The sequence below is a fragment of the Pleurodeles waltl genome, chromosome 1_2 (assembly GCF_031143425.1).
Source record: "Pleurodeles waltl isolate 20211129_DDA chromosome 1_2, aPleWal1.hap1.20221129, whole genome shotgun sequence".
Lineage (NCBI taxonomy): Eukaryota > Metazoa > Chordata > Amphibia > Caudata > Salamandridae > Pleurodeles > Pleurodeles waltl.
In genome coordinates this window covers 1,086,989,401-1,087,007,434 of record NC_090437.1, presented here as the reverse complement: position 1 = coordinate 1,087,007,434, position 18,034 = coordinate 1,086,989,401, and the positions used below count along the sequence as shown (strand labels likewise).

The 18,034-nt window shown below is 43.9% G+C and overlaps 1 protein-coding gene across 1 annotated transcript in view; it reads right to left on the bottom strand.

Annotated features, from left to right (window-relative positions):
• Positions 1 to 18,034, bottom strand: part of SEL1L3 (SEL1L family member 3) — a 390,847-nt gene that overhangs the window by 54,924 nt on the left and 317,889 nt on the right. Inside the window, exons 18-19 of the mRNA XM_069202147.1 lie at positions 17,593 to 17,683; positions 16,510 to 16,594 (exon numbers count right to left, since the gene is read on the bottom strand). Of these exons, the coding sequence (XP_069058248.1) occupies positions 16,510 to 16,594; positions 17,593 to 17,683 (176 nt within the window). The remainder of the gene's footprint in view (positions 1 to 16,509; positions 16,595 to 17,592; positions 17,684 to 18,034) is intronic.

Below are 18,034 nucleotides of genomic sequence, written 5' to 3'. Positions count from 1 at the left end.
CCTGTGTTCCATCTCCCAGAAGATTTACCCTCCCCCGGAAATTTAACTTGTGTGTAGTGTGGGGAAGCAGCAAGTGACATGACTGCAACTACCAGGAGGCCCTGTTTCGGTACCTCTAACCAACAGAACTTTCTGTACTTGCCCAAATACACCTCTGTGCCATCCCTCAAATTGTGCATCCTCCCCTGGGAGTTTAGCATTTCTGTAGCGTGGGGACTCAGCATGTGACATGACTGCAACTAGCAGGAGGCCCTGTTTCTGTACCTCTAACCAACAGGCCTTCCTGCACTTGTCCATAAAACACCTGTGTGTCATCTCTCAAAAGATGTACCTTCCCCTGGGAGTTCAGTATTTGTGTAGTGTGGGTAGGCAGCAAGAAACATGACTACAACTACCAAGAGGCCCTGTTTCTGTACCTTTAACCAACTGTCCTTCCTGCACTTTTCCAAGTACACTTGTGTGCCATCTCTCAAATGATATACCCTCCTCTGGGAGTTTAGCATTTATGTAGTATGGGGAGGCAGCAAGTGACATGACTATAAATATCAGGAGGCCCTGTTTCTGTACCTCTAGCCAACAGGCCTTCCTGCACTTGCCCAAATACACCTGTGGGCCATCTCTCAATTGATGTGCCCTCCCCTTGGAGTTTAATATTTGTGAAGTGTGGGGACTCACCAAGTGACATGACTACAACTACCAGGAGGCCTTGTTTCTGTACCTCTAAACAACAGGCCTTCCTGCACTTGTCCAAATACACCTGTGTGTCATCTCCCCAATGACCTCCCCTCCCCTGGGATGTTACTATTTGTGTAGTGTGGGGAGGCAGCACGTAGCATGACAACAACTACCAGGAGGCCCTGTTTCTATACCTCTAACCAACATGCCTTCCTGCACTTGCCCAAATACACCTATGTGCCATCTCTCAAATCATGCACCCTCCCCTGGGAGCTTAGCATTTGTGTAGTGTGGGGACTCAGCGAGTGACATAACTACAACTACCAGGAGGCCCTGTTTCTGTACCTGTAACCAACAGGCCTTCTTGTACTTGTCCAAATACACCTGTGTGCCATCTCCCAGAAGATTCACCCTCCCCCGGAAATTTAACATGTGTGTAGTGTGGGGAAGCAGCAAGTGACATGTCTACAACTACCAGGAGGCCCTGTTTCGGTATCTCTAACCAACAGGCCTTTCTGTACTTTCCCAAAATACACCTCTGTGCCTTCTCTCAAATCGTGCATCCTCCCCTGGGAGATTAGCATTTCTGTAGCGTGGGGACTCAGCATGTGACATGACTGCAACTAGCAGGAGACCCTGTTTCTGTACCTCTAACCAACAGGCCTTCCTGCACTTGTCCAAATACACCTGTGTGTCATCTCTAAAAAGATGTACCTTCCCCCTGGGAGTTCAGCATTTGTGTAGTGTGGGAAGTCAGCAAGTGGCATGGCTACAAATACCAGGAGGCCCTGTTTCTCTACCTCTAACCATCATGCCTTCCTGCACTTGCCCAAATACACCTATGTACCATCTCTCAAATCATGCACCCTCCCCTTGGAGTTTGACATTTGTGTAGTGTGGGGACTCAGCAAGTGACAGGACTACAACTACCAGGAGGCCCTGTTTCTGTACTTCTAACCAACAGGCCTTGCTGTACTTGCCCAAATACACCTTGCCCAAATATACCTATGTGCCATCTCTCAAATCATGCACCCTCCCCTGGGAGTTTAGCATTTGTGTAGTGTGGGGATTCAGCGAGTGACATGACTACAACTACCAGGAAGCCCGGTTTCTGTACCACTAACCAACAGATCTTCCTGCACTTGTCCAAATACACCTGTGCGCCATCTCTCAAATGATGAACTTTCCCCTGGGAGTTTAGCATTTGTGTAGTGTGGGGACTCAGCAAATGACATGACTACACTACCGGGAGGCCCTGTTTTTGTACCTCTACCCAACATGCCTTCCTGCACTTGTCCAAATATACCTGTGTGTCATCTTTCAAATGATGTACCTTCCCCTGGGAGTTCAGCATTTGTGTAGCGTGGGGACTCAGCAAGTGACATGACTACAACTACCAGGAGGCCCTCTTTCTGTACCTCTAAACAACAGGCCTTCCAGCACTTGTCCAAATATACCTGTGTGCCATTTCTCAAATGATGTACCCTCCCCTGAGAAATTAGCATTTGTGTAGAGTAGGGAAGCAACACATGACATGACTATAACTACCAGGAGTCCCTGTTTTTGAACCTCTAACAAACAGGTCTTCCTGCACATGTCCAAATACACCTGTGTGCCATCTCTCAAATGATGTAGCCTCCTCTGTGAGTTTAGCATTTGTGTAGTGTGGGAATCAGCAAGTCACATGAGCACACCTACCTGGAGGCCCTGCTTCTGTACCTCTAACCAATAGGCCTTCCTTCACTTGTCCAAATATACCTGTGTGGCATCTCTCAAATAATGTACCCTCCCCTGGGAGTTAGCAAACTACATATCATGCTCAACTTAGAGACATGTCTTATCTACCTAGCTTTTTCTTGTCCTGGTATCCCAAAATGAAACTATTTAGAACGTGCATGCCACCTTACCAAGTGTTTACATCAAGTATTCCTAAGGCATTAAGCACCTTCATCGGATTGGTAGTGGCAGGTAACACATTGACTAAACACTGCTCAAAAGATGGCTGCAACTACATATACCACAAGGTGTATCTCACACACCTAGGCATTGGAATGGTCAAATACATGTCTCCTCTCCATTGTGTTGGCCTAACGGATTCTAAGATGTCATGTATAGACCCTCATCTAAAGTGCAACTGAACTCCACATTTAATGAGCTGCTTGAGCTTGTTAGTTTCTGCAAACTTCACACGTCATGTCAACATCTTCAGCCAAAGCTTGGGCGTCTATCATGAGCCCCAAGTTGTGATGGGCCAGGTGCTAACCGAACTCTGGGAAATCAAGCAGCTGCAGAGGGACATGAACCAACATTTGGAGGCCCATAACTCCAACACAGGCACCCTAACAGGGGTACGAAGGGACAGCCATATAACCCTGATGTGGGGCTTTTCTCCCAACATCTACCCCTTCCTGTGAGCCAACTACATCAAGGCCATGTACATCTCTGGCAGAAACAGGAATGGAGGCCCTGCAAAGGACCACCTACCCTCAGACACCCCTGCCTCTGCAGCAGCTGAACGCCCTCGTCCTTTCATGTGGGGACGTCCTTGTAAAAATCCAGGAGGTGCGGATGGAAATACACCCACCACTACCAGCAAAAAAACTCATCCTTAATGTCCTCCTTTGAGTGTCACACATTCATTCTGCGGACTGATCCTGAACCCCATTTAATTTCTGATGGGAGGAGTACCCTGAACTTTGGACTTCTGATGGTGTGGAATCTACTCCTATGATTTCATTCACCATGACTGACCCCTACACTTTACATTTATGTTACTTTTTGCCACAAGTTTGTTTTCAACCTTAGCATTGTAATAAATTCACAAGCCACAAACACATTGTCTGTTGTCTTAAATTTCACATTTAGCAATGTAGATATGTAAGAACATGTGAACCATACAATCAAAAAACAAGCTACTTGTGGAAGCAGGTTTGCATGTACACAGTGTCCAGCTCAGTATTACAACCATTCCACACAAACACATACATACAAGTGTCTTGTCATAGAAGAAAATGTATTATGTTGTTCAGCTCATAGGCTGTCAATGTCTGAAACTTAGCAAATCATACATGATTGAATCATTCTTGGTAAATGATCAAATTCATAGGTACTGATCTCCAGACCATGGCGAAAGGGATATAGCAGACATTGTCCTGTAGAATAGGCAAACATGAAATTGGTTGATGTCATCAGCTGGAGTCACATCGCCTACCTCACAAAAAGAATCCATCATATAATGCAAGACTCAGACAGATGGCAGTACAACAGTTTCTGATCACAGGGTCATTACAATCCAGTGCTTCTACATCTGGTGGTATGACACAAGCAAATGTCAGTGATGTGCTACAGGCTCTTTGGCCTGCAATGATGAACCACATAAACAGCTACGTACAGTTCATAGAAAAAGATTGTTTAGCCAATCTGAGGGAAAACTAACATGAATTCAGCATAGGACGACATATGTTCTAACCACATTATGACACACATGACAAAGAACAAATCCAATGGAAGCTTCTAAACTTTGATCCTATCACTCAGTAAGGTGTCTTGGCACAGGTCTTGTACACCCAAAGTCTGTGATCTACATTCCCAAGAGCAATCCATGTCCATTTAGTACGTCTGAACAGCATCATATACCTGCCAATGTGACAACCCTGATATGTCCCAATGAAGATGTCAGAGTGAATGTACCTGAAGAAATGCAAAAACAAGCAGTATAGTTATGAAACCATACATATCACGCAATTTGCATAGTAAACATCAGGAAAACACAGTCCATGTTATAAAACTCACACAAACAAAGCAACATCTCCTAAATGTTATTGTGTCAAAAGCTTCCTCATCAGACTCACTTTGGCAGTATTTGCAAGAGCTTCAGTTTCCGAACTGTTAAAAAAATATACTTCTCACATCATCAAAAAGAGTTCATTGTACAGTCAAAGTCTTGACATCTCATGACATACTGACACTCATAAGAAGAAGTTGTTGATGACATGTTGATGCAAGTCAGCTACTTCCTCTTCATCGCTCTCATCTTCATTTGGCATTTCTGAATCCTCACCCTGTGGCACTGCAGGCGGCCCCTCCCTTGGGACATAAGGGATGTTCCTTCGCAGGGTGACGTTATGGAGCATGCAACTCACCACAGTGAATTGACACACCTTCGCAAGTGAGTAGAGGAGGGCTCCCCCAGTCTTGTCCAGACAGCAAAATCTGTCCTTCAGGAATACAAAAGCACACTCAACTGGCTGCCGTGATCTTCCATGGGCCTCATTGAAGCAGACTTCCCCTGGCCTAGTTGGATTCTTCGGCGGTGATAACAACCAAAGATGGATGGGATATGCTGAGTCTCCTGTTTTGTAATGAGACATAAGTGCCATATTGAGTTCCACACTTCCTGATTGTAGCACCTGACATTGCACACACAAGATCATGACAGATGTAACTTGCCAACAAGCCAGACACTCTCTGGTTGCAGTTGTGACATCAGGTGGGGTATAGTGCTGTTCCGCAATACAAAGGAATCATGGACGGAACCTGGGAACCGGACACAGACGTTTGAAATGTACAGCTCTGACAAGCAGACAACTTGCACGTTGATGGAATGGAAGTGTTTTCTGTAGACTTGTTAACTGGCACAAATGCAATATGGGTGCCATCAAAGGCCCCCACAACATGTGGGAGGAGACCAAATCAAACTTCACATTAGCTAAATCCTCACATCTAGGGAACTTGATATAGCTGTAAGTGTGTTTCATAATTGCTGACATTGCATATCTCTTAAAACACCACTGAACATAGGTGGTGACATACCACCAGATATGGCCACTGTATATTGAAATGACCCTGTGGCCAGGAAGTGTAATACTACCATGAGTCTCACAATGGGTGGTATACATGTTGGACTAGTGTTTTGAGTCATGAGATCTGGCTCTAACTGATGACACAGATCTTGGATTGTTTGCCTATTCAGATGGAACTACTTTATAATGTCACATTCTTCCATGGTCTGGAGATCTGGAAATAGACGGTAGACTGGAGGTTGTCACATCCTTCCTCTCCTAGGGTGTTTATGGAATTAAATGAGTTGGAGCATTAGTCACTGTGTCCAGTCAAACATATCTGATGGTTCCAAAGTCATGTGACAAAATATTATTGACTGGAAATACATAACACCCATTACACATCAAAACTGTTTACTCCTTAAGGTCCAGCTATGATCCCCATGATTGTCTAGACATGTGACTACTACATATATGTGCACGTAAAACACTCCTAGCTGCTCCTCTTGTGCCCCTTGATAATGTGGAGTATGTTCTGACCACCAAAATTACCGTCACGGGTGGGGTACAGTCCACCGCGGTTCTGTGGCATATGTGACCAACAATGCACTACATTGATGACTGTGTAGGAGAATCTACATACAAAGTGAGTTTCACATCTGTTGAGATGTTACTACACATTAATAGATGTTGTGACACATTTAAAATTCCACAAAATTGTAGTTTCAACTGCCAAAATGGCAGATGCCTGACCTCATTCCTTGGACGACTGGCGGAAGTCGACCGCGCGGTGGGCAGTTCCAACTGGGGCGGAACAGTCATAGGCTAACATTCGCTGACTGTGATGGTCTCGGCCCAATGGCTGTGATGACCTTGTACCAGGCGTGCATGTATGCTGCGGTTAGGAAAACAACTCACTTGCCTCCTGACACTGCTGCCATCAACACCTCCACCACTTCAGCTGGTACGTGCAGCCTGTGGGAGCAATGATGCCAGGCCAACCAGTTGAAAGGGCCCTGCCTTCTCTCCAGAGCAGCTGGAGAAACTTTTTGAAGAGGTCCTTACCCTGTATGATCAGCTCTAAGGTTCACCAGATGAAAAGGTAACTATTTCACATACATAGTTGACTATGTTCAAAACCATCTTTTTCTTCCTCACAGGCTAAAATGTACCTCTGAGTCCCAGTGAGTCATTTGGTGCCTGTTGTCACAATCTGTGGTCCATACATAAGATGTACAGGTTATTGATTGTGGAGCCCTGAACTCTGTGTATTTCAAATGACCGTTGTGTTTTGTGATGTGTGATAAGCCCTAGATCAACCTTCTGTTACATTTGAATATCTATGCAAGTAAACCTTACAGCCAAACAGCGATTTGTCTGATGATGGTACATAACCCAGTGCATATATTTGCATTACAGCATAAGCTGGGTATGTATACTGTTTTATTCAGTTGAGGATGTTGTTAGTAAAGTGTAAAGTCCACAAATTACTCAGCCCTAATAAGGCCTTGACGAACTGTGGTATGAGACCCATGTAAAACTCACTGAGCCCTTCAGAGTGCTACACAACCCTGAACTCACATATAGGATGGCCACAGGATGTACTGTCATGCATGGAAGTGATGGAAGTGTGCTGTTCATGTAAGGTCTGTATGCTTAGCTTGCAGACAGCAAGGCTCATCAAAGCCTTTTCACAGTATGGGACATAGCCCCGGCTGGAGTACAGTAACTGTTGCTATGCAATTGAGGCACTGGGCCCACTTCTGTAGAATTTCTGATCCTAGGTTGTGGCCAAAATTAGCCTTCTGAAGCAAGATTTGGCCTCCATGCTTTAACAGTGACTACATCAGGTATGAGGACTGAGGTAACCACCTGACCTGGTACTTACTTCTGTGGACCCTCATTGTCAATGTGTGTCATTGCCTAATGACAGACCCATTACTCCCACACACCTGTTGTCACCTCTACAGAAGTCATGTTTGTACAGTACAGGGTTATTGCACAAGTGAAAAATCCATAGTGCAGATAGCTGGTTGATGCAGGGGAGATCATGACATGTGAATCACTAGCTTTGTTACATGCAACCAATCTGACCGAACATATCTTGATATGTTGAATGTCTTCTCTGTAAGAGTGCCACATATGGTAAGAGGTGTTTCCTGTGATACTAGTACATACCACACAAACTCATTCGGAATCGGGATGAGATTCCATTATGTAGACCACATCCCCACACATCCACAGAGAAGAAGCTTCCAGTGACTTCCATGCCAGCCTTTTTATTCTCACCTAAGTCTTAGGGTGTAGTCTGTACCATGGTAGTAGCTGTAAGCATCAAGTCAATGTGCCTGGATGCAAAGGTGTCTGTACAGTCATGCATTTACCCTTCAGAAGGCCAAAATGGTGTGTTGTGTTTCCTAGTAACTCACATCACAGTACATGATGCTTGGCCCTGGGCTACAATATGTCAATGGGCTTGCTTAGTCAGTGTTGGCCATGTCCAGGTTTGTGGTTAGTCATCTGTTGACTCCAAAAGTGTGTATTTATGTGCCTTTACTTATCACCATGTGTGCTTTACACATATTGTGTTTGGTCAATTATAAAAAATGCTTGTGCTAGGTGTTTCAAAAAATGTGTGTTACACAACCAGATAATCTAAAAAAGTGCGATTGCGAACTCTTCATTTCTCTATTGCATTCAAGGTGTGGACCCTGGGGCTCTATCACCAGCGGAGCGTCCATTGTTGCAAAATGTGGGAGGACCTGCAACGCGGGCCCGGAAGATCTCGGAGGTCCAGTTGGGGCTGTCCTCCCTTTGTGGGCGGACGCACACTGGACCCTGACCCCCCCAATGGCCTGCATACTGGCAGTGGCATACACTGAGCTTGATGGGCGTTTGAGGGGAACGAAGGAGCTACAAGGGGATGAGTCCTGAGCAGTTTCATACCTGTTACATTGCCATGTTGATATGTTAAAGGGGGCCATCTCCCCATGAATATTGGAGATGGCCAATGTGCAATACACAAGATGATTTATTGTTTCTGTCAGTTTGGTAGTTGGTGCATGGTAATGTGCTCGACTCTTGTCCTAGTGAGCAGAGAAACAACAGAGCACAGTCCACTAGCAATATACTCTCTTCAGCGGACACATGGCTGAGTGCAGTGGCCAATCATCTAATGTTATTTCATGTTGTGGGCTTCATTTGTACCCAACAGCCCACTTGTCTTCAGCGTGTCAGCCCCAACACCAAACATCATGAGGTAATAGTACACTGTACTCAGCCATGTGTCTGGTCAAGAGAGTATATTGGCATCTATACCCAACAGGCCACTTGTATTCAGTGTGTCAAGAGTGCTGGTGCCTCACTACTGTCTCTCATGTGGTGGTGGTCATCATACATGTGACATAACAGACAGTGTCCTTTGTGTGCAGTTATTGAGCAATACGTTCCCCTGGTAAGTAGGGAGTGTAAAGTTAAATGATTCGTGTAACATCACTGTTGTCATCAGTTTTTGTACCTACATGTAAGCATGTGTACCTTGCACTTTTGTAGTATCATTTCCACAACTGTTTCATACATGATCTACTTGTCGTCATGGGATGCTGTCTGATTCCATCATGTGTGTGCATGCCAGCATCTCTCGGAAAATAGGTTCATATGATGGGTATACAGTTCATGTGGTTCTACAGACAGGTGTGTGTCAATATTGTTGTGGGCCGTACATATCCTAACCCATTACTCCATGTCATTTATCATGAACAATTGCAGAAGCAATTAAGGGCATCACAGGTAGACTTACCTACTTGCTTACTCACAATGTGCATTTCCATGCCATTGATGTCAAATCATTTGGTTAAGTGCTTTGTACATGTCATTGTTGAAGGTTCATTACCTGACTGCTGGCATGCATCACAGAGTGACATGCACAAATGATGGAATCATATGTGAGTGTGCGCACTCAGTAATCCAATTGAATCTGTGTTTGCATGACATAAAAGTACAGAGATGTGCCTTCCCATTGAGAAACATGTTAAAGGCCATCTTCAGATTTTGGGGATTCCCTGAACCACAACAACATTATATGGACTATTGCCTTTTAGTAGTGCCACGTTAGAACGGTGTTTTTAGCAGTACCAATCGTACAGGTGATTTCCCAAGGCCTAGTTGATTCATTGTGCTGTGGATACTTCCCCGACATTTTGACCAGATTGTCTTCAGTGTACTTTTCTGTGCAAAATGTGTTTTCTAGCAGAGAAACATTAGTACAACTTCCATTACACTACGTTGACAATGTACATATTGTGAAATTACCATTGGTGACTTTTTACAGTGTGAAATGATTGTTTCCATGTCACCTTCTTTGGGCTACTGTACTTCTTACTGCAACATGGCTGCATTATTTGCCCATCATTTCACCGTGATGTGGTATTGTATAAATGAGCATTCGCTGATTGCAGGAACTTGTTTGTAATCTGTGAGGCTGTCCTTGGCGTTGTCATTATATTTCAAGCTAACAGGTTAGCTGCAAGTGGTTCTACAAGAGCCAAACCATTCAAGGTGACAAGGTCTCCTTCGTGACCTATGAGTATTGTGATTGGGCAACGTCACTCATGCAACTGAAGTTGTCTGTGATTCTGATTTTCATGTGAGCAAAAGTTACAGTTTATGTTCCATGCATGCATGTGGTGTTGCAAATGTTGGAGGCACTTTGGGGGACCTTTTGGCTGTGAGCTACTGTACATTTTGGTAATGCTTTATAATCAAAACTGCTGTTCAAGTGTTATCCGGCACATGGACTGACCCTATTTGTCTTTGTCATTTCAGCATCATCACATTCAAGCAGAAGAGACGAGGCCAACATCAGTGGGGAAGCAGCTGGCCACGGTACCTCTGGCTACTAGACAGCTGATAGAGAGGGACCCAGTTGCTCAGAGGGTGAGGGAAGTGCCACAGAGGAGACCGGCTCCACATCATCTTCTGCAGAGTCGACCTCCAGTGAACACTCCATAGTGGTGGTGGAGCACTCAGGACCTGTACCTGCTCCATCCTTGTCTGCCACCCCTAGTTCCATCTCCATCCTCCCTGTTGCTCCCCACCCAGTTGGCCAGGCACTCTTCCCCAAGAGGGTAGCCATCTCCTTTGTGCCAGGCACCTCACCCCCTACCCCTATTACCCCTGCTGCCCTGAGAGAGGTTGCTATTGACCTCCAGAGGAGGATCTCTGTGGGTCAGACTGCCATTCTGAATGTCATCCAGGTGCGGGGCACCCAGCTCCAACAGATAGTTGCATACCTGGAACGCATTCACAGTGGTATGTCTGGCCTACATAGTTCTCTCAGGCTCTGGCCTCCTCCCTCATGGCAGCCTTCTACCCCCCACAATCCTCCTCCACCACCTTACTCTTACACATCCAATTTCCCTAATCCCATAACTGTCCAAAGCACATTCATACATACGCATGCACACACCTCAACAGCCAAGGGCAAAACACATAAACACAAACACCTCAAGACACACAAGCAGGCAAGCACTCAACAGTCGCTCATCCCACTCACAACCACCACCATATCCACCATATCCCTAGACAGCACCCCAACTCCCACAGGCACACCCACCATATCCGCCATACCCCCAGACACCACCCCAACATCCACAGAGACAGACACCACATTCACCATACCCCCAGACTCCACCTCAGCACCCACAGAAACACAGCAACCATATCCACCATACCCCCAGACATGACTCCAACACCCAGAGACACAGCCACCATATTATCCATACCTCCAGACACCACCCCTACCCACACAGACACATCTACCACTCCCACCAGGCCCATCACATCCACATCACAGCCCACCAAGAGACGCAAACACCCGCACTCACACACACAACAGACACCAACTGAACACAAGCATACTTCAGACACACACACACCAGCACCAACAACACTTAAAGCCACAAACAATACAGGCACTTTCTCAACCTCCTAACCCCCTAATCCCTCCTATACAACCTCCCCATTTTCCCAAAGAAAGTATTATGTTGGCCCTTGCTCTTACACCTGTGGAAGACACCCCCCTCAAAGCAAAACTTAACCCAACCACACCCCAAACCCTCCCTTCCATATCCAAGTCCTCCCCTGTGGCACCTGCCCCCTCCGGACTCAGCCATACCCCACCCAAACGCAAGAAAAAGCTGACCTTTCCCAAAGTGAAGCCCACCCCTCCCAAGACCAAACCCATCCATCCAAAACCAGACCTCACCCCACCCAGAGGTGATCTTTGAGGTACCTGGAATGCCCAATAAATGCCCCTTCCTGTGGAGGTTTCTGTGACAGCAATCTGTGAAGCAAGTTTTGGGTCTCAGCAGTGTGCTCAGCACACCTTCTACCAAGGACTAGCCACTGGCCTCTTTTAGGAGGCTTGTACATAAAGTTTAGTTGTTTGATTTGCTATACATTGCTCCTGCCATTACTTTTATACCTAACATAAGTTCCAGAGATGTTTCACCCCGCACCTGGTCTCTGCCTGAGGTAGGTAGTAAACCCCATCCCGCCAAGTGTTGTCCAATCAGTTCAGGCCCTTAAAAGTGGTGCTAAAAGTGCTCCTCCTTTCAACATCTAAAACTTGGGACTTAAAAGGTTTCCACCAAAAGGTTGCCTAAAAACCAACAATGCTTGCCGAACTGCCCAGCGTGCATCATCAATCATCCTGATTTCACAGTAGCTCCTGCTACATTCTTCTCTGCTGCATCAAATCCTTTTCAGCTGTCAGTCCCTGTAAAGGTATCCGGCCTCGTGCAGCCTTCATCAGGTATATCCTGCAGCTTCAACCTGCTAGAGTTTCACAATTTCCACAAAAGTGAACATAGAAATCTGCACCGCAACTCCGTGCATTGGCTTTCCAAAGACAATTCCTCCTCTTTAGACCTTGCCGGCTACCTTGCCCACTGAACTTTACCTTCTCAGGAAATTTTCTTTCTAGTTTCTGGTAATTCCAAAGGTAAGCCAAAATCTGTCCCAATACACTCAGTGTAGCCGAACAATAATCCATTACTATCGGCCTTAACTTTTGAATTTGTCCTGGTTTCATGTGACCCGTGGTAGGTGCTTTGTTCCTTTTTGGTGCTATTTTTCAATTATAACTTTAAAAATTAATAATTCTGCTTCTACTGATTGGACGGATTGGATTTAATTTGTTTTTAGTGTCGTATTCATTCAAATGTTCTAACTTTTTTCTTGTCTTGTGTTTCCACTTTATTACTGGTTGGCTGCTTCATAAACGCTTATCACAGTTCCACTAAGGAAACCCTGCTTTTGTGGCAAGCTACCAGATGGTTAACATCCCCCTGAACGAAAAAAAGCAATTTCTTACACCAGTGATAGTTTAAACGTTGCTAAGAGAATCTCGGTGGATCATTTTTTAGCATATTTAGTACCATCTTGAAAATGGGCTATGTTTTTTCTATTGACTCGTTGGGAGCTATGACAAGCATTCATTGGTCCAGATTGTTTTGGCTACGCAATGACCATTTAATTGGGAGGTGAGAGGCCACATTGTCACCTTGGCCCGCCACTACACAAGTTGAAAATGCATATTCATTTTTCCGTAATGTGCCGGCTTCACGATAGGAATCACTGTGTCTGTTGTACAGTTTCAACGTTTGTGAAGCAATTCATTTGCTCCATTGATACAAAAACACAGACTGACGTTCTGCACAGCCTCGAGGCTTGAGGAGTGGCCCAGAAAACTCTTCTGAGTGTTTCAAAACTCTATGCAGAGGCAGATGACTCAGGTACGTTCCAGTGATTATCCTCTTGTTCATGCCAGTTGGACTTGGTATAACTTTCTAAAAGATTTAGGTAGAAATCATCTGCCAGGAATACCGTGGCTTCTTGGGTGAACGACCGTAAGGAGACTAAACCAGTAGTTAGTTTCTTAACATTATACTATAAACTTTGCTATGGTATAAATGCGCATATGCACATTTTTGTTTTCTTTTTTGGGATCCACAGGAACAATATAAATATAAGAAAACCTTCCTTCTATACTGATTATGGTGGTTACGTTAACTTCTTCAAACTAGAAAAACAGCTACTTCTTTCTCTAACAGAAGCTGTTCTCCGTTTCCTTCCAGTTGAGAAACGCAATGGAAACATTTTGTCAATTGTACAAAGTTGCAATTTAACTGGAGTGCACAAGCATTTTATGGCCACTCTGTGACTGTGCATTATCCCTCTCTCTTTCTGCCCTTGTCATATTTGTTTAAAAAGTGTGCTCACTTTCATCGCAGCGGAACGCCGGTAAGGTGAGTGAATCGCGTTTCAAATGTTATGCTAAACTTGCCTCTTTTTGTATTTGAAAATGTCTATTGTTGTGAACACTCATGCATTGTGTGCAAGAGGGGCATAGCTGTCTATGGTGAGCAGATGCAGTGCCATCAGGGACCATGGATATGGGGGGCCCACTTTAGCCCAATTAGTGTCTGTTTTCTACGACCGAACCAGGGCCTGGGCATGATGTGCATGCTTTTATTAGGGCTCTTGGTGTTCTTGCCACACCCCGTGCCGACCAAAAGTACAAAGTACATAAAAGCGAAATAAAAATGATAACGGACGATCAGGAAGAGAGAGGAACAGTAAGTCGATCAGTACAAATCAACAGAGCTGTTTCCAAAGCAAGATACATTTTTTAGATGAAATGTATTATAGCCTTCCTTGAGGCTATTAAAAGCCAAAATGCATCTTCAATCCAGATTATTTAAACAACTATTTGCATTGTATGCTTCCTCAAGTAGCCTTCACCAAGAAGGCCAGAAGACCAGTATAAATGATGGAGTTAGGTCATAGCTGTGGGCTGGGGTGGATATCTGAAGATGGATCCAGTTACTGGAGTTGTTTGTCGCGGTCAAGGCCTTGCAAGGGATCATGGCCACCTTTGGTGCTATGCAATCATTATTTTGCACATAGCACTTAGGAGTACTCTATATGCATTTGAGGCACATGCAGAGAACGTATGCACCTGCTCAGTTTATTTGCAGATCAGCACATACTCTTCATGGTCAAGCACAAAGAGCGCGGAGGCTCTGACACTGAGGCTATGGGCTGTTTCACTGTCAAATTGCTATAGCCTGCACTTATATACCCAAGAGGCTTCATGCTTTGGTCCTGATACCTAAATCATTGCTGGCACACAGTGACCACCAATGTGGTGGTTGCACCAGCTTTTGGTTAACAGTTCACTTAGTGTAAGAATGTAAGGGGACTTTTAAGGGGCTAGTTATTAAGTCCTGCAAGTCGTGCAGCTCCTGGTGTCCTCTGCTTGCTTTCAACATGTTGCTCACGTTTCCAAGAGGAGCAACTAAAACAAGGGAACCACATGACATAAAACCTTTTTATTTGATTTATTTTTCGTTTCAATGGTGTGCACTTATATGGAAATGCTACCCGTTGGTGGCATGGGACATAGGTGTCAATTCACCAACATGCAAGAGTGATCAGAAGTGACATCACAGAACTTCCCTTTAATCCAATAGCATTACAGAAAGTGACATCATATAATCTGACGCTGAATCTTTCCAGAACGTGATGTCACATGACCTTAATCCCAATAACAGCACTATATTTTCAATAATTTGATTGCATGAAAACTTATGTTTATGTTGGAAGAGGAAAATATAATAGTGTCACTAAAACACAAAATAACATTGGGAAGCAGCATAATTTACACCTCAAACTCCTAATAGATTGTTGTATATAGGGGTAGAGAGGGGCTTTTAGAGTTCAAGGAAGGGTAGTGTATAAGGGTAGTAAGGGGTTTTAAGAATTGAGGAATGGGTAATCTATAGAGCACGTAAGGTGTTTTAGGGTCCAGGGATGGGTAGTCTTTAGGGGTAATGATGGTTTTCAAATGGTTCAGGGGTGGGTTCAGTATTGCTGAAGTAAGAATTTGTAGGGTTTACATATGTATGTTTTTAGGCAAAAGGATGGGTAGTCTATGGGGTATTAAAGGTATGGGGCAGATGAGTTGCGTAAAGGGATAGTAAGTCTTTCTAGGGGTCAGGAATGAATTGTGTATATGTGTATGAAAGGGGTTCTAGGGCTCAAGGACGGGTATAGTTCAGGGGTTGTAGAGAGTCTAAAGGGATCAGGCATGGGTAGCGCATAGGGATAATAAGGGGGTATGGGGTTTAGAGAGGTGTAAATTAAAATACAATTATAGCTATTCAAATATATTATTGTTTATTATAAATGTATGTTATATTTAATGAAATATAATTAATATTAATTTAATTTAAAGTAAATACAATTACTTTATACATAGTGTTGTTAGATTTATTAATTTACAAAACATAATGATCAAAATATATGAAATAATATACATTTTGTATGCATATATATTTATGTATTGGAAAAGGTTGAACTTCCGTGAACGAATGAATATAAAAAACACAGAAAACAGAGCTCAATCGTGATACAGGCTGTAAACAACAATGATCCAGACACACATACTTGTAAAAACAAATACAAAAGTGCTGAGGTGAAGTAATCGCAAACAAAAAAAAACAGTGTTTTTGCTATTTCTTTTCATGACCTGCCAATGATAACCACTTATTAATTAACTTGACAAAGTACACGTTTTTGCCTTAATGACTGTGTATTCGAAGGCACTCATCCAGGACTATATCACATTTAAACAAACATCACTGCTGCATGGGGCCCAGTAATCCTCAAACGAGAGGACATTTGAAGAATTAATGTTGAACGGTTCAGAATGACCAGAATGAAAAATGACTCAGGTCGAAGGGCCAAAAGATCCCATAGCAGTATGTAACTGAAACTAGTTCAAGCGGTCATAGAGCAAACCAGTTAATGGATCTAGGAACTGTTCAAATTAAGCATTTAAGCTGGAGTATCCCTGCAGGTGTGCACTCCACCATCACTGACCAGTAAACAGAGGTCCCATTGATAGTGAAGGTAAGTTCAGACCCATCAAATCGTTAATATTCTAAAAAAGATATTACATTCCATCTCCATTTTCAACAGTACATACCAAAAGAAGGAGCCTCGTTCTGGAACACTGAAAAATTGTAGTATCTCCAAACACAGTTAATGGATAAATATCTTGCTGCCAGCTCCTGTTGAAATAACATATTCTAACATTCAGATTGCTCAAAGATGATTATAAACAACCACATGTATCCACATGACCAATTATCTACAAGTGTGGAATTTTACAATTGTAGTTGTAAGAATATTTTCACAAATGATTAAGTGTTAATATCCATGCATACATCTCTAACGTGAATAGTGAATATTTGTAAGTCTGTAGGTTGCACCAAGATCAGGAATCAACTCTCAGCCACCACACCAACATGCAGTGCTCCTACCATAGTTAAGAGCTAAACATCCACTGTAAATTCCCTCTTTCTCTGCGGGTACCTTTACACTGCAAACCAACATGGACAGCATGCGGTGCAGTGACAGGGAGGCTTCTCAAGCAAGGCTTGAGGTTGGAGGGATTACTACCAGGCTAAGATTGCTTGTGTTGTAAATCCATAAGGTCCACCCCTGGAGTTCTTTAACTACAACCTATTCTCTCTCCAGCTCCCCACCACTTTAAGAGAATAAAGAAAGGAAGGTTACTGGACAGAGATGGGGCACAAGGAGAGTTAGAGTTGCCGCTTTCTTGCATAGAATCTGCCTTCTCTACCACTTAATTGAGGCAAGGATGTCTAGAGACATATTGTCAAGGACACATTTGGGTCCATGGTCACTAGTTTTCTCTATTGTGGGGAGAATGCACAGCGAATGGAGAAATGCAGGCCCCTGCATCCCCTGCGGCATAGGAGGCACCCACCCTCCAGGGGGCCCCCATTCACCCTAAAGTCTTTGCATTTCTGTGAGGTATGACCCATACGGTATGGATGTCTCTTGGGCCCCACTCTACATTGTGCAGAGGGACCACATCAGTACATGTTAGCATCGCTGTGACCAACACTGCCGCTGCCACCATCACCACATTCTGCACTTTTATGCAAATACATACTTTCTGTTCAAAATATTACATATGATAATACTGTCGAGTGAACATAATTTCTAAATTATTTGTTACACTTTCGGACAGCATACATACGGGTTTCTCCTCGCAGAGGTAAGCCAAGTTTGTTTGTGACATTTCAACTCCAGTCTCAGCTGTTAGAAGGTAATGAAGAAGTGATTCGTGCCTGAAATGGATAAAGAAATACTGTAACAAGTAACACAGATATGAGGCTGCCGCCAGTTTTTGTCAAGATCTATTGCAATTAAAGTCTAAGGAGAGGGATTGTGTGGAAATGACAAGCTGGTTTTAGCACAAAAGATCTACCTCTACTGGCCAACAAATTCCTCACAGATTGCTTCTCCAGAATCAAAGATCGAATTGTTGAAGTTAAGTGGATGTTGTTGCACACTTACATTCAACTGAGGTTTGTAAAAAAAAAACCATTTGTTAGCACTGAATTCCATTCATAATTCACAGAAGCAGAAATGCACAAGATTTATCCTTCCAAACAGACTTGCAAATTCTCATCAGAATG